Genomic DNA, 26,254 nt, shown 5'->3' on the forward strand with positions numbered 1-26,254 from the left:
CTCTGTCTCCTTCCTTATTCCCATCAAACCATTCCGCACGCTGCAGCTAGAAATTATATTTTAAAACACAATTCTAAAATACCACTCTCTCCCAAAACCCTTCAGTAGTCTCCCACTGCTCCTTGAGACTGAAATGTTTACCTGCTTACAAGGCAGAGGTAGATCCCTGCCCACCTTTGCAGCCCCATCTCTAGATGCGTGAAAGGCTCCCTAACCTCCATCTTTCTCTCGATGTTTCACAGCATGTTCTCACCCAGAGCCTCTGGGCTTTTTGTCCTCCTCACTGGAATGCACCTAGAGGTTTCTCTCCCCTCACAGCCACCTAGTTAATTCTGCTCAGGCTTTAGAGCTCAGCAAGTCCAGCCTACTCACTTTTCTTTTTGAAGTTCCTATAACTTCAGTTCCTTTATTTGTTTGTACATGTCTTAGTATGCTTATTTGATTACAGAGAGTCTCCCCTCAGACTGTGAGTGCCCTAAAGACAAGAACCTCGCCCATCCCCTTTACCACTACGTCCATAGCACCGATCAAAATGCCTGGCGCAGGAAGGCGCAATGAACAGCTGTTGAACGAGTGACATCCAAACCGACGGCAAAGGGGGCGGCTGGACAGCGAGTCGCCCGCTTAGGAGAGGTTCTGAGTCGGAAATAAAGATCTGGGAGTCACTTATAATTCAAGCCAGACGAGTGAATGGGTTCGCCCAAGCGGTGTGTAGACTGAAGAGATTCTGACTCATGCAAGATAAGCAGTAACGTGGCTCACAGTCACGTCGCAAAGATGCTGGGGGCTCTCCTTCGCCTGCTGGTGATCCCGTACAAGGCGCTTCCCACCCTGGGTCTGTGAGCCCCGTCGGTGAAAGACGGTGGGATATCGATTCATAACCCCAACAGCGCCGAAGACCTTCCCTCCGCCGCCCCATCCTCTTCCCCTCCCCTCTGTGACTTCCTTCAACAGCAGATGAAGCTGGATTCCTGGGCACCGCCTCTTCCGTCCGCGGCGCCCGACGACGCCCGGAAATTTGCGGGCGCGCCGGAAGTTGAGGGGAGTTTCCTGCGAGCTCGGCTTCCTCAACATGGCAGCGCCCTTGTCAGTGGAGGTGGAGTTCGGGTGAGTTACAGAGCTGGGGCGCCGTGGGCATGGATTGAAGTCGTCGGGCCCGGAATTCCCTTCCCTCTGCCTTGGGGCCTGACATGGCCAAGTCACTGGGTGTTCTGGTGTCTGCTGTGAACTACGCCACCCGCCTAGGAGAGTCTGAGAGGCCAGTCTCTCCTGGCGATGAGGCCGTATGTCCGGAAATAGAGGCGCACATTGGGAGGAAGATGCGCTCTGTGCACCCCTTGATGCCCTGTGCTCCGCAGGAGTCGAATTTGTGACGGTTAGCAGGCAGCCTCCCTATCGTCTTTTCCAATCCTGTCTCGGACCGACCCCATCTGTTTGGCATCTGAGCTCCTAGAACCTAGAAGGACCACCCTCCACTCCCTGATTTCATTCTTTGAACAGCAATTTCTTTTTAGTGTTCTTAAGATCTTGTTTCTCGTGGGATGTAGTAGCCAGGACGGGACTTTTTTCTTTTTCTTTCCTAAGACTTGGGGATGTTAAACAGACCTGAGCCTCCTGCAGGACAGTCAGCAAACTTGCTGTGTTCCTTCTGCAGAACTAGAGTCAGGTGGAGATACAGGGACAAATAAGAAATCACGCTGAAGGAAACTAACACGGACAGTATAGTATACACAAGATGAAAAATGCAGAAATTGGAACACACACCAATAACTGAAGAAACAGAGCAGGGAGGAAGTCTACTCAAAGCATTGTTTGATTCCTCCTACAAACAGGTGTGTCATGATTTCAAAGCTGAGAGACACTGCAGAGCTTAGAGAGAAGGCAAAGAAACAAAGGCCTTGAAAGATGGATGGTGTACTTTCTAGAATCATATGAAAAGAGGGAATAGGGTGTCTGTCTGTGTGTGTGTGTGTGTGTGTGTGTGTGTGTGTGTGTGTGTGTAGATAAACAAGTCAAGGTTTATGTAAAAGAAGAAGTTGGGGATGAGAATCTAAAACCTCTGCCCAGTGCCTTTCTTCTCATTGGATGCCTCCTGTTTCTTTCATGTTTTTCCTTCATTGGGTAGTTCATTCACCAGCCATTTATTGAGTGCCTACCATGTGCCAGGCAGCAAGCCAGACACTGAGGGATACAAAGATAAATAGAAGTCTGTCCGTGCCCTACAGCATTCAGCATTTCTGCCCCTTAGAAGGGGGGTAAGTCTCATGACTAAGTGCATTTTAATTGATATTGTCTGGCTGCTTGGATCAAATTAGAACTGTATTGGTCTGGACTCCTCACTGTTTTGCCTCACTGACTCTTGGCCCAGCTACACTCCCCAAAGCCTGAGGTTCTAGGAGGATCCCTGTTTCCTTGACAGGCCTCAGTGAGCTGGAAAAAGAGTAGCCACAGACTGCTGTGTTAAGGTTTAACTAGGCCAGGCACGGAGGGTAATTCCAGCACTTTGGGAGCTGAGGCAGGAGGACTGCTTGAGCCCAAGAAGTCGAAACCAGCCTGGGCAACATAGGGAGACTTCATCTGTACCAAAAGAGGAAAAAAAAAAAAAAAAAAAGATTTACTACTGACAACTTGCCTTTCATTGTTATGAGTCAGACATATTACGTCTGTCTGCCAGGTACTGTGCTAGCACAAGGGGGAAGTCATGTGAGGAAGACCCGGCCCTTGTTCTCCAGAGCTTACACACCAGCACAGTTGCCCTTTTTCTGACCCAATCATCTTAAGCTTCAGTCTCCCTTACCTCCAAGAGCAATAATAACCCCTGGCAAGGCAGGACAACATTCTTCCACCACCCACCCAGCTTCTACCACCTCCATCCACAGCACAGCATTCCATGAAAATGTAGCTTCTTGGGAAGCAGAAATGCCCAAGGTGATGCTCAACCCAGGTCCCTTCTCTCTTTGTCCTTGCCTTGATGGGCGTTTTTGCCCCTGACCTCTCTTTCATTTCCTATGTCTCTTAGCAGATATGATTCACCCTGTATGTGGAACCAGCACAACTTTGCAAAGGCTAGATGCCCATCATTTTCTCCCTTTCATCCCTGAGTGGCCGCATTCCTACTTCAGTCCTGGAAGGGTCTGGGTTAGGATTTTGTCTCCCTCCTGAGCAGATACACTCCTCTTGGCCCCACCAACTCCTCCAGAGACCCTCTGGAAGGCCCCTGCCGCCTTCCTTCTTGTCACTGATCAGGTCTGTCATCCTTTATCTTGCCCCTGAACTATTCTCAGCAGAGCATTTTCTCAGGTCAGGCGTGATTCAAAGTATGTAATACAGTTGTGTTTTGTGTCCCTGTGGTCCATGTTGTAAAGGCCCAGATATGAAATTCTCTTCTTCCCACTCCTTTTCCTCCTTCCCAAGTTGGGGAGGTATTGGCAAAAGGAGGGAATGTCATTGAGGTCAGAGAAGAACTGGGAGAAATGGGCATTTTCATTCTTTTGGCAGATATTTGTTGAGTGTCTCCCATGTGCCAAACCCTGGTTTAGGCAGAGTTTGCAGCCCAGCAGGTGGAGGGGAAGTAAATAAACCATATGTATACATGTATGTATGTATATGTGTGTATGTGTATACACAGAAGATTAAAATATGAAGATTAGAAAAGGTGAAGGTGGTTTTGAAAATATCTGTACCTGTCACTGGTATCAACATACACATCCACTAAGAATTGGAAGGTGGAAGGAAAGTGGAGATAATGTGAGTTGAGTTTGAATAGCAGATCTTATCAGATGTAAGAGGGTCTGGCCTTGGGTCTCTCTTGGGCTAGAACAGGCCCCTTGTCTGCCTCCCTGAATCACTCTTGAGGCTGGGCATGCACCTTCCCCCACTCCAGATGTGCTGACGGCAGAAACGCCAACCCCTCCCTTGAGGGCCAGTGAATTCAGCAGTGGCAGGTCACTGTCTGCGCGAGACTGGTTCTCCCTTCATCCGCTTGTAAAGGGAAAAACAGCCTTGGCCTCTGAGCCTGGCACCACCAGGTTTGGCCAGTATTGGTTGTTTGCCTGAGTCCCAGTGCCTTCAGTTCTCATCCCTCTTCTCTGACCCCCAACTCCTGAGCCCCTTGCCTGTCACCCTCCCCCACCCCAGCTGCTGCATGTGCCAGCCCCCACCCAGGAGAAAACGAGGCTCTTGGAAGGGGATAAATGGAGGCTCTGTGCGGGCTTGCAGCTGAAATGGCCCTGTGCGCGGCCACAGATGGGCCTCCTCTCCCCCTCCACATTTCTGCATCAACAAAGCGTGACCTTGTTTAGATGACAGTCGCCCCATGTTTTCCCCATGACAATGCTTGCCTTGCCTTTGCCTCCCAGTGGGCTGCCTCAGGACATCTCTGTTCCCTGAAATTGGGAAAGGGTGGTGGGGTGGAAGACATTGCATCCTTCAAAAGTCTGGTAAGGCCTTTTCAGTTAAGATCCACAAGAAGTCTGAGACATGAATCGGGAGACCCAGAGGGAGAAGGAGTGTGGGGCACTGAAAGAGTCCTGGCGCTCACCTCAGAAGCCTCAGCTTCTGTACTTGGCTCCAAGTATCTCTGCAATCCCCGCCTTCCCTTGGCCAGGTGCTGGGACACAGAAATGAACCAAACTCTGCCCTCAAGAGGCTTTCTGACCTTTGGGAAGTCCTGTTTTTTTTCTGACAAGGCTGCTGGTGCTAAGAAGAAATCAGTTAGATTCAAATGATAGTTTTGGCTCCTTCCTGTACAGCCTTGGACAAGTTAGTTGGTTAACCTCTCTAGGCGTGAGTCTGCTTTTCTATCAAAGGGAGTTAGTAATGCCTGCCTCCTCCCTTCTTCCCTGGGATTCCCTGAGGATGAAATGAGATGAGGAACATCTTATATAAATGGTGAGGTGATGTGAGCAGTTGTTCTTAGTTGATGCCAGGTCCCATGGACTCTCTCAGCCTCCAGCACTGTGATGTGCCCACCAGGTCAGCAGCAGGTGGCATGGGCAGGAGCGTTTCAATCTGGCCAGAGAAAACCCCTAGGTGTGCATTGTCTACAGAGAGCCTCACAGTGGCTCCTCAATGCTTTTCCAGATGGAAAAACTGAAGCTTAAGACTGAGTTATGGCTGGGCTTGGTGACCTACACCTATAATCCCAGCACTTTGGGAGGCTGAGACAGAAGGATTGCTTGAGCCCAGGAGTTCAAGACCAGCCTGGACAACATAGGGACATCCCAGGCTCTACAAAAAACAAAAATTAAATTAGGCAGGTGTGGTGACATGTGCTTGTGGTCTCAGCTACTTGGGGGCTGATGTGGGAGGATTGCTTGAACCCAAGGGGTTAAGGTTGCAGCAAGCTAGGATCACACCACTGCACTCCAGCTTGGGCGACAGAGTGAGACCTTGTCTCAAAAAATAAATAAATAAATATGCTGGGCACTGTGGCTGACGCCTGTAATCCCAGCACTTTGGGAGGCTGAGGCAGGTGGATCACGAGTTCAAGAGATCGAGACCATCCTGGTCAACATGGTGAAACCCCGTCTCTCCTAAAAATACAAAAATTAGCTGGGCATGGTGGTGCATGCCCAGCTACTCGGGAGGCTGAGGCAGGAGAATTGCTTGAACCCAGGAGGCGGAGGTTGCGGTGAGCCGAGATCGTACCATTTGCACTCCAGTCTGGGTAACAAGAGTGAAACTCCGTCTCAAAAATAATAATAATAATAAATAAATAAAATAAAAATAGGCTGGGCACAGTGACTCATGCTTCTGATTTTAACACTTTGGAAGGCCAAGGCACGCAGATCCCTTGAGCTCAGGAATTCGAGACCAGCCTGAGCAATGTGGTGAATCCCATCTCTACAAAAATTACAAAATTAGCTGGGTGTGATGGCATGCACCTGTAGTCCCAGCTGCCTGGGGGTCTGATGCGCAAGGATTGCTTGAGCCTAGGAGGTCAAGGCTGCAGTGAGCCATGATCATGCCTCTGCACTCCAGGCTGGGTGACAAAGTGAAACCCCGTCTCTAAATAAATAAATAAACAATAATTGGTGGGGTGCCAAAAAAAAATAACTACATACAGGCAGGGTCTCGCTATGTTACAAGGCTCTACTTCACTGAGGCTCATCTCAACTCCTGGCCTCAAGCAGTCATCTCGCCTCCGCCTCCCAAAGTGCTAGGATTATAGGTGTGAGCCACCACACCTAGCCAGTAGTTGATTATTAGTAAAAAATATATCCTACTTTACCCACACTGGAAGTCATATTTAGGAATTGGTCGTTGGGGCCGGGCAGAGCGGCTTATGCCTGTAATCTCAGTGCTTTGGGAGGCTGAAGTGGGAGGATTACTTTAGGCCAGGAGTTTGAGATTAGCCTGGGCAGCAAAGCAAGACTCCATCTCTACAAAAAACTTAAAAATTAACCTGATATGGGCTGGGCATGGTGGCTCATGCCTGTAACCCCAGCACTTTGGGAGGCCAAGGTGGGTCTCCTGATCACCTGAGGTCGAGTTTGAGACCAGCCTGGCCAACACAGTGAAACCCCACTTCTACTAAAAATACAAAACTTGGGCCGGGCGCGGTGGCTCAAGCCTGTAATCCCAGCACTTTGGGAGACCGAGGCGGGTGGATCACGAGGTCAAGAGATCGAGACCATCCTGGTCAACACGGTGAAACCCCATCTCTACTAAAAATACAAAAAATCAGCTGGGCGTGGTGGCACGTGCCTGTAATCCCAGCTACTCAGGAGGCTGAGGCAGGAGAATTGCCTGAACCCAGGAGGCGGAGGTTGCAGTGAGCCAAGACCGCGCCGTTGCACTCCAGCCTGGGTAACAAGGGTGAACCCCCCCCCCCCCCCCCAAAAAAAAAAAAGAAAGAAAAAAATACAAAACTTAGCCAGCGTGGTGGCACACTTCTGTAGTCCCAGCTACTTGGGAGACTGAGGCACAAGAATTGCTTGAACCTGGGAGGCGGAGGGTGCAGTGAGCTGAGATCACACGACTGCACTCCAGCCTGGGCAACAGAGTGAGACTCCCTCTCAAAACAAATAAAATACAAATATAAATATAAAAATTAGCCTGATATGGTGGCATGCACCTGTAGTCCTAGCTACTTGGGAAGTGGAACAGGAAAGTCTCTTGAACCCAGGAGTTCAAGGTTACAGTGAGCTATGATTGCACTACTGCATTCCAGCATAGGTGACAGAGCAAGACTCTGTCTCTGAGAACGAAAGGGGAAAAAAAAGAATTGGTCACTGGTACCCAAGATGTTCCTGCACCTTAGTCTCTGCTTCTCTTAGGCTTCATTACCAGCCCTATCCTCAGTTTTCTGTTTCCACTACCTCTTCTATTTGTAGGAGCTCACCTGGCTTTTTCTCTGGTCCTCCTTTGCAGAGGCGGTGCGGAACTCCTGTTTGATGGTGTTAAGAAACATCAAGTCACTTTGCCTCGACAGGAGGAACCCTGTGAGTATTGGCTTTCTAAACTCCTCTCTTGGGGCCGTTGAACAGGAGTTGGTCCATGGATAACACTCAGCCCCATTCAGGCCCGTGTTCTGCACCTGCATGTTAAGCTGTGTCTCTAGCAGGCAGAGGAGTAAAAATAAGAATCTGCACTGCTGGGCGTGGTGGCTCATGCCTGTAATCCCAGCAGTTTTGGTGGCCGAGGTGGGTAGATCAGCTGAGGTCAGGAGTTTGAGACCAGCCTGGCCAACATAGCAAAAGCCCATATCTACTAAAAATATAAAAATTAGCTGGGCATGGTGGTGTGCGCCTGAGGCAGGAGACTGCATTCCAGCCTGGGCCACAGAGCAAGACTCTCTCAAATGAAAAGAGTCTGCAAAGCCAGCTTCATTGGAGGAAGGGGGTATGGTTTCATCCTTATATGGGGATTCTATCTTCAGACAGGCTTGAGTTTGAATCCCAGTAGAACCACAGACCAGTGACCTCAGCTTTCTGAGCTTTAGTGTTCTCATCTGTAAAATGGGGTTGGAAATCCGTATCTCTCAGGATTGTTAAAAGGAGTAAGCAGTTTATCCCATTTGTCTCTACTTTTATGATACGGTAGAAAAGGTTCTTGTGAAGGAAGTAAGCTTCATTGAGGATGTAGTGATTTAAATGGGCTCATATTATGATAAAAGCGTTTAGATTAAAAGAAGAGTATCCAGCCAAAAAGGTTAGGGGAGAGAGGTTGGCTAAAGGAGAGACTGGCTTTTTTTTCTTTCTTTCTTTTTTTCTTCCCAGGTGGAGTCTCGCTCTGTCGCACAGGCTGGAGTGCAGTTGTGTGATCTTGGCCCAAAGCAACTTCTGCCTCCTGGGTTCAAGCAATTCTCCTGCCTCAGCCTCCCCAGTAGTTAGGATTACAGGCACACGCCACCACACACAGCTAATTTTTGTATTTTTTGGTGGAGACAGGGTTTTACTATGTTGGCCAGCCTGGTCTCGAACTCCTGACCTTGTAATCTGCCCGCCTCTGCCTCCCAAAGTGCTGGTATTATAGGCATGAGCCACCGCTCCCAGCCCCTGGATTTTTTTTCTTTGTTCATTCAAATACTTCTTAATCTTTCTTGAATAAATATACATTGGGCACGTCCTATGCAGCAGACCATGTACTAATCATTTTGGACACAGACATGAACAAGAGCCAGCCCCAGGCTAAGCATGGAGGCTCACACCAGTAATCTCAGCACTTTGGAAGGCAGAGGCAGGCAGATCACTTGAGGCCAGGAGTTTGAGACCAGCCTGGCCAACATGGCAAAACCCCATCTCTACTAGAAATTTTAAAAATTAACCAGGCATGGAGGTGCATGCCTGTAATCCCAGCTACTCAGGAGGCTGAGGCAGGAGAATTGCTTGAACTTAGGAGGCGGAGGTTGCAGTGAGCCGAGATTGCGCCACTGCACTCCAGCCTGGGTGACAGAGCAAGACTCCGTCTTGGGGTGGGGGGAAGAAAGAAAAAATGATCAAGCTGAGTATGGTGGTACATGCATGCAGTCCCAGCTACTCAGGAGGCTGAGACAGGAGGATCTCTTGAGCCTGGGAGGTCAGGCTATAGTGAGCTATGATCATGCCATTCCACTCCAGCCTGGGCCACAGAGCAAGACCCTGTCTCAATTCATGAAAAAGAAAAGAGGCCAGGCACAGTAGCTCACGCCTATAATCCCAGCACTTTGGGAGGCTGAGGTGGGAGGACCACCTGAGCCCAGGAGTTCAAGACCAGCCTGAGTAACATGGTAAAATCTGGTCTCTATAAAAAAATAAAACATTAGCTGGGAATAGTGGCACACATCTGTATTTCTAGCTGTTTTAGAGGCTGATGCAGAAGGATTGTTTGAGCCCAGGAGATCGAGACTACGGTGAGCTATGATTGCCCCACTGCACTTCAGCCTGGGTGTCAGAGTAAGGCCCTGTCTCAAAAACAAAACAAACAAACAAAAAAAAACGTACATAAGCAGAATATGTATGGAAAAAAAAAAAAGAAAATAGTCAAGCGAGATTGGGCAGGATTCTTCTGAAAGTGGACACAATCTGCCAGGAATCAATTATTCTCATATTCACTGGCTGCCACACCTATCTGTCCCTCCCTCAGGTTGGAAATACAGGGTGGGGTCTGTCTGCCACGCTTAGAGGCTGGGGGCACTTACTGAGGAGCAGGGCACTGCCCACATTGAGCCAGGAGGGGATATGTGGCAGGGGTTAAGTGTCAGGATGTGTGTCCCTGGTCAAGGAAGATCTGGGGTGCTGAAGGTGACTGCTACTTAGTTTGAAAGATGGCCATGCAGCCTTGGGAGGGCACAAGGTACTCTCAGAACAAGCTTCATAAAGATTCAGTCTCAAAGACCTTGCCTGGAAGTTTATTAAAATATCAAAAAGTATGATTTATTTCCTCTGGAGTTTGTCTGACATGAAAACCCACAAATTTTCTCTCTTTTTTTTTTTTTTTTTTTTTGAGATGGAGTCTCGCTCTGTTGCCCAGGCTGAAGTGTGGTAGCACAATCTCAGCTCTCTGCAACCTTCGCCTCCTGGGTTCAAGCAGTTCTCCCACTTCAGCCTCCCAAGTAGCTGGGATTACAGGCAGGCACTACCACACCTGGCTAATTTTTGTATGTTTTAGTAGAGATGGGGTTTGTTGTTGTTGTTGTTGTTGTTGTTGTTGTTGTTGTTTTGGAGACGGAGTTTTGCTCTTGTTACCCAGGCTGGAGTGCAATGGCGCGATCTTGGCTCACCGCAACCTCCGCCTCCTGGGTTCAGGCAATTCTCCTGCCTCAGCCTCCTGAGTAGCTGGGATTACAGGCAGCGCCACCATGCCCAGCTAATTTTTTTGTAGTTTTAGTAGAGACGGGGTTTCACCATGTTGACCTCGTGATCCACCCGCCTCGGCCTCCCAAAGTGCTGGGATTACAGGCGTGAGCCACCGCGCCCGGCCTCGAGACGGGGTTTTTAACGTGTTGGCCAGGCTGGTCTTGGACTCCTGACCTCAAATGACCCGCCCACCTTAGCCTCCCAAAATGCTGGGATTACAGGCATGAGTCATTGTGCCTGGCCCACAGATTTTCATAATTCTAGCTCCATTTCACTCATTCATTGACTGAGTACTCAGCAGTGCCAGGTACAGTAGAAAGTACTTTATTTGGTTGGACACAGAGGCCAGCACTTTGGGAGGCTGAGACAGGTGGATCACTTGAGCCCAGGAGTTTGATACCAGCCTGAGCAGCATGGTGAAACCCCATCTCTACAAAAAATATGAGAATTAGCTGAGTCTGGTGGTGCATGCTGGTAGTTCCAGCTATTTGGGAGGCTGAGGTGGGAGGATGGCTTGAGCCCGGGATGTGAAGGTTGCAGTGAGCTGATAGTGTGCCACTGCACTCCAGCCTGGGCGACAGAGCCAGAGCCTGTCTCAAAATAAGAAAGTACTGGCCGGGTGTGGTGGCTCATGCCTGTAATCCAAGCACTTTGGGAGGCTGAGGTGGAGGGATTGCTTGAATTTAGGAATTCAGAACCAGGCCGGGCATGGTGGCTCATGCCTGTAATCCAAGCACTTTGGAGGCCAAGGCGGGCGGATCACCTGAGGTCGGAGTTCAAGCCCAACCAACATGGTGAAACCCTGTCTTAAAAAAAAATAAGAAGAAAGTACTTTAGGGCTGGGTGCGGTGGCTCAAATCCCAGCACTTTGGGAGGCTGAGGGGGTGTGGATCACCTGAGATTGAGAGCTTAAGACCAGCATGACCAAAATGGAGAAACCCCATCGCTACTAAAAATACAAAATAAGTGCCCTCTTTGTGCCAGCACTGTACTAAGTTGCTGGATGGATATTCATCAGTGAGCAAAATAGATGTGGTTCTTGCCCTAATAGAGTTAGCAGCGTAGGTCATGCGCGGTGGCTCACTCCTATAATCCCATCACTCTGGAAGGCCGAGGTGGGTAGATCTCGAGGTCAGGAGTTCAAGACCAGCCTGACCAAAATGGTGAAACCCTGTCTCTACTAAAGATACAAAAATTAGCTGGGTATGGTGGTGTGCGCCTGTAATCCCAGCTACTCAGGAGGCTGAGGCAGGAGAATCACTTGAACCCGGGAGGTGGAGGTTGCAGTGAGCTGGGATGGCACCATTGCACTCCAGCCTGGGCAGCAGAGTAAGACTCTGTCTCCAAAAAAAAAAAAAAAAAAAAAGAGTTAGCAGTGTAATGGGAGTGGAGTCAGGGAATAAACAAGTAAACAAATAAATGCATAACTGCATCATTACAACTTGAAGTAATTGGCATGAGGAGAACAGAAGTGTACTTGAATGGGACTAATAGGTGGTCAGCAGAGGTCTGTTTAAGGAGGTAACATAGCAAGCCCTGGCGCATTGGCTCACACCTGTAATCCCAGCACTATGGGAGGCCAAGACAGGTGGATCACCTGAGGTCCGGAGTTTGAGACCAACCTGGCCACCATGATAAAACCCCATTTCTACTAAAAATACAAAAATTAGCCGGGTAGGATGGTGGGCGCCTGTAATCCCATATCTTATTTATATGGTGTCTCCCACAGATGTGCTTACCTAGGTGTTTTGACAAGCGTGTTATTTGAGCCAGCCCTCTTCTGAGGTCAGTGGAAAGAGCTCGGAATGGGAGGGATGACTACTCAGGGTGCCAGAGGCTGAGGGAGGAGAGAAGATAACAGAGTCACTTGTAGCCAGAAACTGACGAGCTATTTAAGTGTTGACTACATGGATGTTATATGTCCTTGGTAAGACTTTTAATCAACCAGCTACTTGGGAGGCTGAGGCAGGAGAATCGCTTGAACCCGGAGGTGGAGGTTACAATGAGCTGAGATCACCCAATTGCACTCCAGCCTGGACTCTGTCTCCAAAAAAAAAAAAAAGGTAACATGGAGGCTGAAAAGAGGCCAGCCTACTAAATTGCAGAGGGAGCGCAGGAGAGCAGAGGTGCATGGGGGCCCATTTGTAGCAAAGAAGACAGCACTCGTGAAGCCTGGGGATAAAAGGCCAAGGGGAGTCAAGGAGATAGAGGAAGGGCCAGCATCATAACGGGCCGAGCTGAGTTTGGGCCAGTAGGCAAAGCCCCAGTTGATTGTGTAAATCATTGTCACAAATTTCTAGCAGGTAGCTACCATTATGCTTTTCATTTAAAAGGTAGAAACCAAACTTTAGGGAAGTCAGGGGTCTCACCCCAAGTCACAGAGTTATTTAAATGGCAGAGCTGGGATTCAGAACCAGCTTTCGGGCCACTGAATTTCAGAGTCCTGGCACTTTACCACTACCCATCACCATCTATCCCAAGAGCCTCCCTGAATCACTCTACCATCTTATATTTTCCAGTTTTATACTTTCCTTCATTTATTTATTCATGACTTCAACAGCTACTTATTTCAACTTTCATAGTGACCCCAAGGGATTAAAGAGACCCCTAAAAGTGAAAGAGAAGGAGGGATGGAGGGACCTGAGGCCTGTCCAGAGCTACCCAAGTAGGGAGGCTGGCCTGGGACTCAGATGTTTTTATCCCTCATCTGTTCAGGAAACAGGGAGGGGCCTATCCCCACTCTGAGAAGAAAGGAGGGGAGTGGGAGGGAAGGCATGGGTGGCCCATTTGCTCAGTCTTTGGGCCCTTGGCTGTGAGTTCCTACACCTGGTTCAGTTATGCCCTGTTGTGCCCAGAGGCATGGGTCACACAGCAGACCCATGGTAACCTAGGTTGGAGACCTAGATCTCCAACAGAGCTGGTTAGCAGCTGCCAGACCCACCCTGGCACATGTGAGCCCAGCTGGGGGTCAGGGGCCTGGTGCTGCTAGGAAAATCTTACCCTTCCCCCAAGTCCATGCTCAGATATGTCATCTGGCAGCCTTCCCAGCCTCGGGGCTGCCACTTGGCCAAGTGAGTCTTGGAGGTTCCAGCAGAAACAATAGCAGCCATAAGATTTTGGAATATGACACAGCTTGCAAACGAGGGAACTCGTGGCTCCTAGGCCAGAGGAGAGCTTCCAACCCAGCCAATTTGGGAGAAATGATGAGCAAGGCCAAAGGGAGTGAGACTGCGAGAGAGGAAGCCTGGCATGAGCAGTTACACATCAGTTATTCCTGCCAGCCTCTTCCTGCCCCATCTGTAAGATGGGAGGTTGGGCTGGCTTTGTACATTATTGAGCTGGTTGTCTCTTTGACATCTACAAAAAAAGTTTCTTCAAGATCCAAGTATATACAATTCTGTGAAGCAGAGTGTGCTGACCTGGTAAGAAGCTGTATGCGGAGAGATGTGTTGGCAGCCATGTTGCTGCAGCAGGCCAGCGAGGCACCCACCGGTGCACCCTGCGGCTGCTGGGGTTGGCCTCTGTGATGAAAGCATCCCTTTGACCCAAGGCCCCTGCCTAGGCCCCAAGAGTAGATGTGGCCACCTCACCTTTCCCTGCCTGTCTTCCTCTCCCCTGCCATTATGCCCCCTCCGCCGGCTCCACTTGCGTTAAAGCGTGGCTGGTGAGGGAGGGCAGGAGTTGTTGGAGCTCCTGGGCGCTTTAAACTGCTTAGCATGCATTTCACAGCCTCCCTGGGGCCAGCTGTTCCTTTCTCTGCTCTCAGGGCCTGTTTGCTGATCCCCTCTCCACCGCCCTCCTCCCCACACCCCTCCCAGTCCCTGTGCAAAATTGCTTTTGAAAAGATCCACTTTCTGCTTAATTAAACAATGAGGAGGTCCCCTCTCACATCTGTAAACCTCCTTCTGAGGCCAGTTTAGCCCACAAACTGCTCCATTCTTACCCCCATTCACTTGTAAATGGCCCCTCTGATGTTCCCTCCACCCCCGCTCCTCTGTTACTCCCCGCTTGCCAGCTCTTTCTTTTTCCTTTTCAACTGAGGCCTGGGGTGGGCTCCCAGTAGAGCTCGTCTTGGAGCCTGGTGGACTTGGGGACAGAAGCAGTTTAACCTATGGAAGGGAAGACTTAGGGGATCCATCTCTTCCAAATCCGAAGGGCCATCCTGGGGAAGAGGAGTACGTTTGTTGGCATGGTCCCCTGGACCATTCAGGCCCAGTTGGTGGGAATGACAGGAAGACAGATTTCTGCTTGGGAGAAAAGAGCTCTTAACAATCAGAGCCGCTCCACAGAGGAGCTGACCTCCTGTCCCTGGAGGTGTTCAAAGAGGCTGGATGAGGGCCTGTCACGCCTGCAAGTCAATGTCAGATACAGCTTTGAGGTTGTTCCCGTTCAGTCCCAAGAGGCTGAGGCTGACACCCTTTGGGGCCCTCCCACAGTGGGCAGTCCGTGTCCCCCAGACTAGGGTGAGTCCACTGAGGCGAGGGACTCTGGTGGAGCTTGCGTTGGTGCTCTCCACCGTGGGCGTGCTCCCTTTGGGAGCAGCCTGTAGAAGGTGCTGGAGCCCAGAGGATGAGGAATCTGAAGTCACTGTGGGCTTACAGCTCAGAGCAGCCATCTGTTGAGTGTGTCCTGTGTGTGACACTGCTGGGCCTGCCTTGGGCATTGTGCCTTACGTAATCCTCAGCAGCTCTTGGTGTTTGGATTATTATCCTTGCTTGTCAGAGGACGACACTGAGACAGCAAGGTGAAGTGACTTCCCACCCAAGGGCATTGAGCACACAGCCCAGGTCCTCTGGCTATGGACTCAGAACTCAACCACTCCACCATGGAGCAGCAGCTTCCATCACCTGCTCTGTCCCCAATGGGCAGGCCAGGTGCCAAGGCATCCTGCCCCAGAAACCTTGTATTAGCTGCCTATCTCCCTCCTCTGGTGCTATGTGCCCAGGGGCAGCCTGGCTGCCAGCACCTACAGCCTCAGAGTGTCATTCCTTCCACCTGGGTTGTACTGGGAGCATTGGCCAACCCTGACATCTTGTGGGTTCAAACATCTAAAATAGAAGGAAAGTCAGTATCTAGGATTCCTCACTACTCTCCCAGTCCCCTTGTTCCCTTTCCAGCCTCTGATGGGAAGATAGAGGATGCCACAGAAAACCCCCGCCAGTCTCAGCACTATCTGATTAATGGTTGGCGCTATCCTGCCCTCCACAGCTGGGGTGCCACGCCACCAGGTGGAAACCCAGAGAGTTGGAGAGGTATAGGTTCTTCCTCTGGATCCTGTAGTAATTACAGCATTGATATGCAGGGCACAGTGACAAGAGCTTTGTAGAGATCATCTTATTTGATCCCCCACAATGCTCCTATGAGGCAACCTTAACATCCCCATTTTACAAAAAGAGGAAGCTGAGGTTCCAAAAATTCCATACCCAAGGTCATAGAACCAGGACGTGATGGAGTCCAGCTCAAAACCAGGCCTGTCTGAATCCAGGGTCCATGCTCTTAGTCTCTTCCGCCCTTCCTCCTTCCCTCCCTACCTCCCCAACTGTCCACTCACGGGATGGTAATGGTAATGCCATGCATTTGAGCCGGATCATGATTTGAGTGTCAGGTCAGACACACACTGAAGCATAGGCCTGGGCAGTGGGGCCTGGTTCCCAGGGAGCACCTATTTTGGAGACACTGCCCAGGTTCAGTAGGAGGGAGAGGCCCCTACAGGAGCAGGCCCCTTCCCAAAGCCTGTGAGGCCTCGCCTGCTCTGGCCCCATCTCATGCGAGCTTCTTACCTTCTCTGTTCTGCTACCTTGAACCTGCCATTTTATCCTGCCCCAGGCCTTCCCATGTGCTTTCCTTCTGCCCAGAATGCTGCCCAGCCCACCCCACTCGTCCTTCAGACCTGAGCTTCACTGTTTTTTTTTTGTTTTTTTTTTTTTTTTGAGACGGAGTTTCACTCATGTTACCCAGGCTGGAGTGCAATGGCGCGATCTCGGCTCACCGCAACCTCCGCCTCCTGGGTTCAGGCAATTCTCCTGCCTCAGCCTCCTGAGTAGCCGGGATTACAGGCACGTGCCACCATGCCCAGCTAATTTTTTGTATTTTTAGTAGAGACGGGGTTTCACCATGTTGACCAGGATGGTCTCGATCTCTTGACCTCGTGATCCACCCGCCTCGGCCTCCCAAAGTGCTGGGATTACAGGCTTGAGCCACCGCGCCCGGCCTGAGCTTCACTGTTTAATACCCTCAGCCAGGCCTCTCCTGACCCCAGATGAAGGACATAGCATTTGTCACAACTAATTAAATATGGTGTGTCTCCCCTGCTGGCCTCCAGCTCCATGAGGGTAGGTAGCTCTGTGTCCCTCTTGCCCACTACCGTCTCCCTAGCACCTTGCACATAGTAGCTGCTCAATAAATATTTGTCTCCTGAGTGATCACATGGGATCCCAGGAGGGAGACCACCCCTAGTAGGAATGGGAAGACAAGAAGACACAGAGTGGGAAGGTGAAAGTGAGAGTCTCCGGCCCCCATCTATCCCAGAGCCATCCATCCCCAAGCCACCAGCCCCTGACTCTGTTTAACCCTTCCTCCTCCCCTGGGCGCCTTTGGAAGCCGACCATCTGGCTTGGAGACTATTTGCATATTGTCTGTGCCTCAGCAAGCCTAGCAAGATGTCCCTGGGGGTGTGTTTCAGGCCCAGACCGAGTGGCCCTTGCATCCTGCAAAGGGAGCCATGAGTTCCCCTCTCCCCACCCCCAAATCCAGGCATGGGGGAACAATACGGGTGGTGATGCGGTAGCCTCACCATGGTAACAGGCTATCAAAAATGTGGGCAGGCCTGGGTGGGGGGTGGGCAGAAGAGGGAGGGAGTGACCTCAGCAAATAGGAGCATCATGATAAATGAGCCAACGCTGGGCAGCAGACTCATCCCCCAGCCTGTCCCTCTGGGACTCTATGCTGGTGCCATCGTTCAGATGACCCCACCATGACCACTGGCCCTTCCCCCACCCCCAGGCCTATCCAGAGTGGAGCAGAAGCACCTTCCCTTTGGAGGGAGCGGGGGCTGTCCCCCAGTTGAGTCCTGGTTCCATGCAGGCCAGGCACTGCCCAGGCCTTCTTGCCGCCTCCACACACACGGGAACACCCCCGCCCGCCAGTGCCGGCTGATTGATGTGTCAGACCCTAGTGGCTCTATCGAGCGGCCACAAGATGTATGGGTTGGCGGCCCACCAGACAGTGCCAAGATGGAGGCCAAGGGGATTCAGAGCCAAGGGGAAACCTCTGAAACCCAGGCCTCAGGGAGGAACCCAGCCAGGAGTCCAAGTGGGCTGCAGCTTGTTGGAGGCAGCACTCACCCCATCCCCTGCCTGCTCAAACCGTGAAGACTCCGATCTGCTTTGTTTAAAAGGAGACATTAAAATGGAAAGGCAGCAGTCTCAGTCCATGGACACTTTGCCCGTGGCCCTGTGTTCTGCTGGCGTACAATCCAGGCAAGTTGGCACAGAGCAAAATGGACTGTCCAGGCCACAGGCCTGTCAGAGTGACGGTGGCACGTGTGCCAGCCAGTGTGGCTCAACTCCCTGCCCAAGGCTAGGGCTGTGTGTGCGTACATGCCGAAGGCCCAGACAGGGCAGAGTGAAGCCTCCCTGAGTCCAAGCAGCCTTTCCCTTGCCTGCACTCCAGGATTCTGGGCTTCAGACCAAGCTTCATCTCAGGCATTAGTCCAGGACAGCAGACCCCTCTGGACACTGACTCGGGATGGGGGTGGTTAACCCCAACCCCTCTGCGGCTCCAGAGACAACTCCAGAGGCAAATTGTCTCCCCAGGAGAATGGTCTCTTTCAGGGGCAGACGGTGGAGGGCAGGCTTCGAGGTGTTTATAGAGCCACACTGCTGTGTGCTGTGGCCTGATACTGTTGTCCCTAGGAAAGGAGAGGTGACCCTGGAGACAGGTGGCTTTGAGCCTCCACATGACCTACAGAGGGACCGGTGGCTCCCCCAGAACCACAAGGAGGCAGATCTCAGTGTTAGCTGAACAGGAGAGGCCCTGTCACCCAAACCTCTGGCCACCCCCACCGTTGGTGGGGAGGGCTCTGAAAGCATGGGGTGGTGGTGGGGAGTGGAGCAGGGATTTGTCAGCAGCCCTGGCTGGTGAAGGATCCTTCTCTCCCTCTGCCAGAGGAAATTAATTGATGTTATCAGCTTAGCAATTGTTTTTCCTCCCCTCACAAAGGGAAATACATGCAGACCCCTCCAAGAGCAAAGCCAAATCCTCCCCATCTGGGACTGGCTGGAGAGATAAAGGTGGTGGAGGGGGCTCTTCAGGGTCCTCTCAGAAGTCCAGCCATGGCAGTTGCAGACTGGCTTCCAGGACTTGTGGGTAGGGGCCTGTCCCCTAACCCTTTCGATGTGACAGTTCTCCCTGCTGTCTGCCTTGAATCCCTGTATTATAGGTACATCCCATTGCCTCTCCCCCTGGACTTCAGCAGTGCCAGGTGCAGCTTTTTCTAAAGATTCATCTGGCAAGTCACTGGCCTGTCCTAACCTGTTTCCTCACCTTTGGAATCTACACGTTCATGGACCATCACAGCCTGGTCTAAAAGAAGCCTCTAGCTGGGCACGGTGGCTCACGCCTATAATCCCAGCACTTTGGGTGGCCGAGGTGGACGGATCACAAGGTCAGGAGATCGAGGCCATCCTGTCTCATACAGTGAAACCCCATCTCTACTAAAAAAAAAAAAAACATTAGCTGAGCATTAGCTGGGCATGGTGGCATGCTTCTGCAATTCCAGCTACTCAGGAGGCTGAGGCAGAATCGCTTGAACCCGGAAGGTGGAGGTTGCAGTGACCCAAGATGTCACTACTGCACTCCAGCCTGGGCTACAGAGCTAGACTCTGTCTCAAAAGAAAAAAAAAGAAGCCCTCTAAACCCCATGTGTATTTCCTTCTGTGCCAGGCAAGGCTCTGGGGTGCAGGTGCCATTGGGTTTGACAAGAGTTTGTTCTGTGCATTCCTCTCCAGGGGACATCCGGAACCTGCTCGTCTGGATCAAGAAGAATTTGCTAAAAGAGCGGCCAGAGTTGTTCATCCAGGGAGACAGCGTGTGAGTCCCACTCCTTCCTTCCCTGAAGAGGGCGGAGGGAGGGACGGATATCTGAGCCCCCTCTCTCGGGTTCAGTCCCAGCCTTCTCTGAGTCCGGTTCTCCCTTTCCTCCTCTCTGACTCCTTGGACAAAAGAGCTTCGGTCCAGCTCTGTCTGAGATCTATTTTCAGTTTTCTTGTTACTAAAACTGGACTCTTGAGGATTTGTTAAAATCCCAGATGAAGGGAGCCTGGTGAATTTCTCAGAAAACTTGGATTCTGCCCTCTTGTTGCCACAGACTTGCTGTGGGACCTTAGGCAAGTGACTTCGCTGCTCTGGACCTCAGTTACTCTCTACACAGAAAGTGCTGAGGAAAATGTACCTAGTGTGACTGAAGAACTAAATACCTCTGTTTTATTTCATTGTAATTAAATAGCCATATGTGGCTGGTAGATTACCATACGGTGCAGCACAGGTCTACAGTTCCAAGGAGTCATTGACGCTGTGCCCGCACATACCCTGCACGTGCGCACATACTCACTGGGGACACCTGAGAGCAGTCTGCTTGGAAAGGACCGGGTTCCAGTTGCTAAGACGTTACAGGGCCAGCCCCCCATGTGAAAGGTGACCAGTGTAGCTGTGAGGCTCACTTACTTGCCTCAAGCATAGGTCACTGTCAGGCCCCAAGGGATCAGGCCTAGGGGATCAGCCCTGCTTCAGGTCATGGTCCAGCGGTCCTGGAGGCCACGTCCAAGGCCAGCAGCATTTCTTGGGCCATTGCCAGTGGGAGCCAGGCTAAGCAGCTTGACCACCTGCTGACCTACCCTGCCTTATGCCAGGCAGGGCTGCACTTGACCATTGCCATGTGCCATGGCAACTGATTTGGAATTGGCAAAACAGCCTCCTCTCCAGGATAGGCATGCAGAGGCCTAAAATAAGCTGAAGTCTTTTCCAGGTCTAACGAGAATAAGGTTAGAGCCCTGGAAAAGTGTGGTCCTACTAATGGTTACCATGACAGTGTGGCAAGCACTCCACACACATCGGCTCATTTCGTTTCGTACAGGCCTTGTGGGGCAAACACTCTCCCTTATCCCATTTTCAGATGAGGAACCTGATACTCAGAAACAGAATGGCCTGCCCACGGTCTGGGTGGTGGTGCTGGCTAACCATTGCACCCATTTTTCATCTGGCTACAAAGGGCATGCATGACTGTCTGACCTGGTTTCCTTTACACTCAGACCAGCCTCCCCTTCCTGGGAGGTCTTCAGCCAGACCCCAGAAGGCAGGCTCCCCAGCACCCTCTCCTGCAGCTCAGCTCTCAGCCTCTCTTCGTCTGTGCCACTGCCTCCTGCCTCTCCCTCCCTACTACTCACCACCATCTTTCCCACAGGCGGCCAGGAATTCTGGTGCTGATTAACGATGCCGACTGGGAGCTACTGGTCAGTACCTCAGGGGACATCCCTCCCCGATCCCCTGCCCTTGCTGCTTCAGTGGGAAAGCCTTGGGCCTCTCCTCAGGCTCATAGAGTGGCTGGGTAATCCTCCGCCCCACTCGAGCCCTACACTGAGGCTGCTGGAGTCTCCCACCCCAGGCGAGGAAGGGATGGATAGCTGGGGACATGGGAGCACCCGTCCATCCTGAGGATTTGCAGGTTGAGATACAGGATACCATTTTTCTGGTAGAGTCCGTCTCTTCCAGAGCAGCCAGCCCTCACCCCTGTTTTCCCAGCTCCTGGGGCAGAAGTGGGAAGGTGGCCCTGAGAGTCTCGCTCCCCTCTCTCCTGCACCAGGGTGAGCTGGACTATCAGCTTCAGGACCAGGACAGCGTCCTCTTCATCTCTACTCTGCATGGCGGCTGAGGGCCCTTCTCTGGGCCTGGGCACCCTTACAGGGGAGAACAAAGCAATCAGACATCCCCTGGGGCCCTGCTTCCAGGTCTCCCTGTCCCCCTTGGCTGCCTTCTTCCCTGCCCTGTCTCCCAAGCTCCCTCCAGGCAGGGAAAAGAGGCCAGGTGCTAAAAATGAGCCTTTCTCAAGCACGTGAGCAGAGGAAGGCAGACAGGCGCCACAGCCCAGCACTCCCTTTTCCAGCAGCTGTGGTGGGGGAGGGTGCCCTTCTGGTTTGTCGAGAGTGGAAGGGGGCTCTGTGGCCAGGTGACCTGGCTGCCTTCCGCTCCTTGTACCTCAGCCTAAACATGGCGTGACCGCTGACAAGGAGCTCCAGTCCCAGAGCCAGTGTCTTCACAGGGAAGATAAATGGACCTGAATAGCTGAAGGGAGGCCCCTCCCTACCCAAAGATTGGAGGCGTCTCAGCCTCAGTTTCCCTGTCTGGACAGCTGAGGGCTCTGCCTGTCCCCTGCTGATACCATTATAGAACCCCAGCTGGGGTCCCCTATTCGTGCTGAGCGCCCCCCCTGCAGCTGCTCCTCCAGCCACACCCTTCCTTCTGCTCCCCCCACTCCTAGCCCTTGACCCTGGCTGGCCTCCCCCTCTCCACAGGCCACCAGATGGGCTCCTGAGACGCTCCCTAAGCTGCCTACAGCTCATTCTGCTGGAGGTAGAGATGAGGGGAGGGAGTGGGTTAAAACTTGGACTGGCAAGTAGAAGCCTGGGGGGATCTGTGTGCCTCAGTTTCTTCCTCTACAACAACCGAATATTTATAGTGGCCGAAAACTGGGGAGATACTTGATGGCACAAATGTCCGTTTTCTCTTCCTTCCCACGTCCTGCAGGAAGCAGGAGGGGCAGGCAGCACCTGGTAGGCAGAGTGGTTTGCCCCTCCTCCCCTTCCCTTCTGGAGGTCTTGGGGCCTCAGTGCTTGCAACAGCTGGCCTTGGGGAAATAAAAGACTAGGTTGTTTACTAGCCTTGCCTGGAGCTTCATCCTTGGAAACGGGTGGCACCTCATATCCCCCCAGCCATGGTCTTTGATACAACCTCTTCATCCTCAGCCTAGGGCCTCAGAGCTGCCCTTCACCCTTCACCCAGAAGAGGGGTGGGGGTGAACACTCAGATGATCTGAGAGGGGTAGTCTAATAGAGCCATCTGGAGAAGGGGGTGGCAGAGCCAGTCTGTGCTGACCAGTCTGGGTCCCAGGACGCATTCCCACCCGCCTGTCCAAGGCTTTGTCCCACCAGCTGCAGCCAGCAGCCTCAGAACCCAGAATGGGGGTGGCATAGATGAGACTGCTGAGCCCCCCTTTCCATGGTCGTTCCTTCCCATGACCTGAAGAAAAGAGCTTTGTTTGCTGGAGGTAGAACCCAAAAGAGAATTTGGGCACTAACATTAACCTACCAAAAGCATCCCACCCGAAATGTTGCTTTTCATTCAATGTCAATAATTTAAGGTGGAATTTCTCACCCTGTGGAGATGAAAGTGCCAAAAGGCTGTCCCAGCAGTGTTAGGGGACAGGGTGTGCACATCATTCTTTTGGGGATAGATGACCCACTGGCTGGTGGGCTTTTCTCCAGCACTACTCCAGGTCGAGGCCCTCTGGGCTTGTGTGAAGTAGGAGCAGCTATGTTGGGACTATGGGGAGGAGCTGGTCTGGGTGCAAATTAAGGCCAGTGTTGGGGTCTGTCCAGAAAGGCTATATGACCAACCCTCACTAGGGGCTGAGGTCGGGGTGTCCGTGTTAGGGAACGGACCAAGAGACTTGGAACAGCCCCTCACAGCTGCACTTTTAGGTCAGCCTGTCCGATGCGTGTAACCTGGAGGTCCCTCCCCATCTCCAGCCCTCTGAGCTGTAGAAGTGGCCCGTCAGTGCACCTGATTGGAACACCCCAGATTGCCAGTCCTGGAAACTGAGCACTAGGATCCCTTTCCCTGCCTGCAAGGAGTGGAAGGGGTGATAGATGCGGGATATCCCTTCTCCCACCACACCCCAATTAATGCTGAGGAGTAGTGTCGGAGGAGGCGCTGGGAAAACCGGATTTGTTGGCACATGCGGGTGCAAGCACTGTGATTGAAATTGGCCATGGCCAAGGCTCTCCAGACGATTTCAGGTCATTTGTAGCCCCAGGCTGGAAAGGGGTCGGGGGACAGCTGACCTGGACTCAGCCCTGAGCGACTCCCAGCCACCCCTCTCCCAAGCAGCTCCTGATCCCTGCTTTTGAGGAAATAAACGAATAAAACCCCGCTATCTCCGAAGATTTTTCTTTAATGAAAAGGATTCGTTTTTCCAAGTTCTGTTTCCAAAGCCGAGGTGATTGCCCGGCTGGAGCGCATCGTTGGCGACGCTTGGCTGTCGGACCCTGGCAGCGGCTGGAGGAGGCTCAGCCCACCAGTCCGTCCTGAGGGGCTTTCGGGAGGGATTGATTTGTTTGGGATTTAGGGCTTGGTTGAGGATTTGTTTTGTTTAGGTAGGAGTATTGGGGTGATAAGTTAGAACAAATGCGAAACGAGTTAGCGGGCGCATTGCGCCAGCCTCTTCTTTCACCCCCGACTTCCTGCGGCTCCGGCTGAGGGCGGACCACTTTCGGCCCCGCCGCTGCGTGCCGGCTGCGTTCCGGCCGAAATTTGAAAGGAAAAACCACGCGATCGACTAGAGGACCCCGCCGGCCGGTACTGGTCATCCTCCGAGGAGGAAGAGAAGGAAGGAGGACGAGGATGCGGATGGCGGCGCTGGTGGCAGGGACCGGCGTCCCGGTGCGCGCGGGCCGGGGCGGCGATCCTCTAGCTGGGGCCAGCCAGCCGCCGCCCCGAGAGGTCTCGCCCGCGCTGAGCTCCGTCCCTGTGGCCCCCGCCCCTGTTGCGCCCGAAGCTCAGCCACAGATGTCCAGCCACAATTCTCGGTTGGCCGCAGACTCTTACAAGAATTGCGTTTGGACAATCAGTGGCGGAGCCCCTGAGTTCAGGGCCCTGGTCTCCTGCAGGGTTCCGCTTCGCTCCTAAAAAGCGCTAGACCAGGACATCTAGGAGCTGCTCGTCGGACCACCTTGCAGGCGCTCAGCAGCGGTTGCCCATCCGGCGGTAAGGTGAACGAGCAAGCACGCGGATCCCGACCCTGCGCGGGGATCCCCATCGCCCCAGGCGTGGCTCCTTCGATCGCGGCCCGGAGTCCCCGGAGTGGCCCGCGTTGGGTCTCAGCGCCGCCCCAGGTCGGGGGGAATCTCCTCTGTCAGGCCTGGGGAACCCAGACTCCCCTCTCCCTGCCCCCAGCCTGGGCTCTCCGGAAATCCAGAAGGCAGGAGCCCGAGGCCGGGTCGCGTTTCCGAGCCCCGGGTCCGGGCTGCTGGATTCGTGGGTCCCCCGCCCCCGCCCAGCCCCGCGCACGCACCGGCTCGGGCGCTCTCCGCTTTCCTGTGGCTGAGTCGCGGCCGGGGCGCCGGCGGTGGCTGTGGCGGCGGTGGCCCGGGCGGCGGGGAGTGCTGGAATGCGCCGCCGGGTCACCTGCAGCGCCCGGGGAGCCGGACTGGGAGCCGGCGGGCTGGCGAGGCGCAGGGCTGAACCCGAGCGGGCGCCTCTGGCGGCTCGGGGCCGGGGCGGGCTTTTAGTGGGCCGCTCCAACAATACGGGCCTGGCGCGGAGAAAGGGGCTCGGCTGCAATTGGTACTGGATTTGAATAACGCCACGGGGCCATCAATGGTCATTGTGTCGGCGGGTAATGAATCTCCGCTGTCTCTCGGGCTGGCCAGGCAGCTGCAACCTGCGCTCAGGCAGCTCTTAAAGACATAGCGTGCCCCTCCCCGGGGGCCGCCTCCCCCTCTGCACCGGCCGGACCCCTCGTCCTCCCACCCCCACTCGGCGCCCTCAACTCCCGATGCCCCGCCTGCTCCCTCGGCCTGACCCCTTTGCCCATCGCCCCCTCCCTTCTCCTGGACCAGGCACCAACATCCCGGCCCTGCTCTCCCGTGGACCTGACTCAGGCCCCGGCCTTAGCTGAGCTCTCCAGGAGCGCTCAAGGCACCCCAGAGTCTTTTACAGCCCACCCCCGGTCTCCCAGATGCGTGGAAACCAAAGGCCTCTGGAGCCCTCCTCTCTAGGCCCCTGCCTAGGGGCTTCCACTGGAGGGTGGTGGGGAACAGTCTAGAAGTCAGAGGATCATCCCCTGAGAAGACCACGCTGAAGGAGAAAGAGGAAAGGGGTGCAGTCCTCATCCCCGGGGCTGAGGCTGCCATCCCTGGAGACCACACCCCACCCGGGAGCTGGAGCCTGCCCCTCCCCCCACCAAGGACCAGAGTTTGATTCCCGGGCTCCATCCGGCTCCTGAGTACCTCGCGCTAGCAGCAGTGGTGGGGGGAGGGGAGCAGGTGGGTGTGAGAGGGGCGTGGAATCTGTGAATGCTTGTCTTATCATTGTCTCTTCCATTGGACAGTCCACCCATCCAGGAAAGCGGGGCCTCTGTCCAAGTTCTAATGCACCCCCAGCCCCACCCCCTGTCTGGTCTGGCAGAGAAGGTTCTCAGTCTACAGGGCAAATACATAGCCAGCTTCTCACCCTTAGAGCTTACGTATCTTTCCCAATGAACCTCACACCCTAAAGGGGGAGTGTGTGGCCATTCTTCCCATACAGCCTGCCTTCCCCCTAAGCACCCAAAATACCCCTGCCTCTGTCCTGGCACACCATGCAGCCTTGCTCTGAAATGCCCTCCTGTCCTCTCAATCTCTGGGTGGCCTTGCCACGTGCCCGGCTGAATTGTGAATATCGGTCTGTCTGAGGCTCCTCCCTAGGAAAGGAAGTGGGTCCTACTGATCTTTGTGCCTTCAGGGCCTAGAACAGTGCCCTCCCTCCAAACAGTCATTAAATATCTGTGGGTGGTTGCCCGAATGCCCAGCGACTTTAAAATGAGCCATATAGACTTCTTGGAGTTTCTTATAAAAGTTGAAAGAAGGCCGGGCGCGGTGGCTCACGCCTGTAATCCCAGCACTTTGGGAGGCCGAGGCGGGTGGATCACGAGGTCAAGAGAT

At 53.1% G+C, this 26,254-nt stretch overlaps 1 protein-coding gene and 1 long non-coding RNA gene across 2 annotated transcripts; one reads left to right on the forward strand and one right to left on the reverse strand.

The window, feature by feature from the left end:
- Window positions 1–121: 121 nt before the first annotated feature.
- Window positions 122–23,487, forward strand: URM1 (ubiquitin related modifier 1). Its single transcript, XM_032257432.1, has 5 exons — window positions 122–1,107; window positions 7,375–7,445; window positions 19,289–19,370; window positions 20,740–20,788; window positions 21,139–23,487. Exons 1-5 carry the CDS (start codon window positions 1,073–1,075, stop codon window positions 21,205–21,207), a joined length of 306 nt encoding a protein of 101 aa, XP_032113323.1. The 5' UTR covers window positions 122–1,072; the 3' UTR covers window positions 21,208–23,487.
- Window positions 23,486–25,198, reverse strand: LOC116535918. The gene is made up of 2 exons (XR_004262391.1): window positions 24,625–25,198; window positions 23,486–23,646 (listed from the first exon to the last, which is right to left on the reverse strand). It is a non-coding gene; the product is annotated as an uncharacterized LOC116535918 (long non-coding RNA).
- Between the last annotated feature and the right edge of the window lie 1,056 nt (window positions 25,199–26,254).

Source organism: Sapajus apella, unplaced genomic scaffold (genome assembly GCF_009761245.1).
Source record: "Sapajus apella isolate SASKATOON/1434 unplaced genomic scaffold, GSC_monkey_1.0 scaffold97, whole genome shotgun sequence".
Taxonomy (NCBI): domain Eukaryota; kingdom Metazoa; phylum Chordata; class Mammalia; order Primates; family Cebidae; genus Sapajus; species Sapajus apella.

What these genes read in the sequence shown, in the direction of transcription:
- URM1 (XM_032257432.1), top strand. Translation starts at nt 1,073, where the DNA reads ATGGCAGCGCCCTTGTCAGTGGAGGTGGAGTTCGG. An exon ending in TCAGTGGAGGTGGAGTTCGG is followed by an intron (nt 1,108 to 7,374) that starts GTGAGTTACAGA and finishes CCTCCTTTGCAG; the next exon opens with AGGCGGTGCGGAACTCCTGT. An exon ending in GCCTCGACAGGAGGAACCCT is followed by an intron (nt 7,446 to 19,288) that starts GTGAGTATTGGC and finishes ATTCCTCTCCAG; the next exon opens with GGGACATCCGGAACCTGCTC.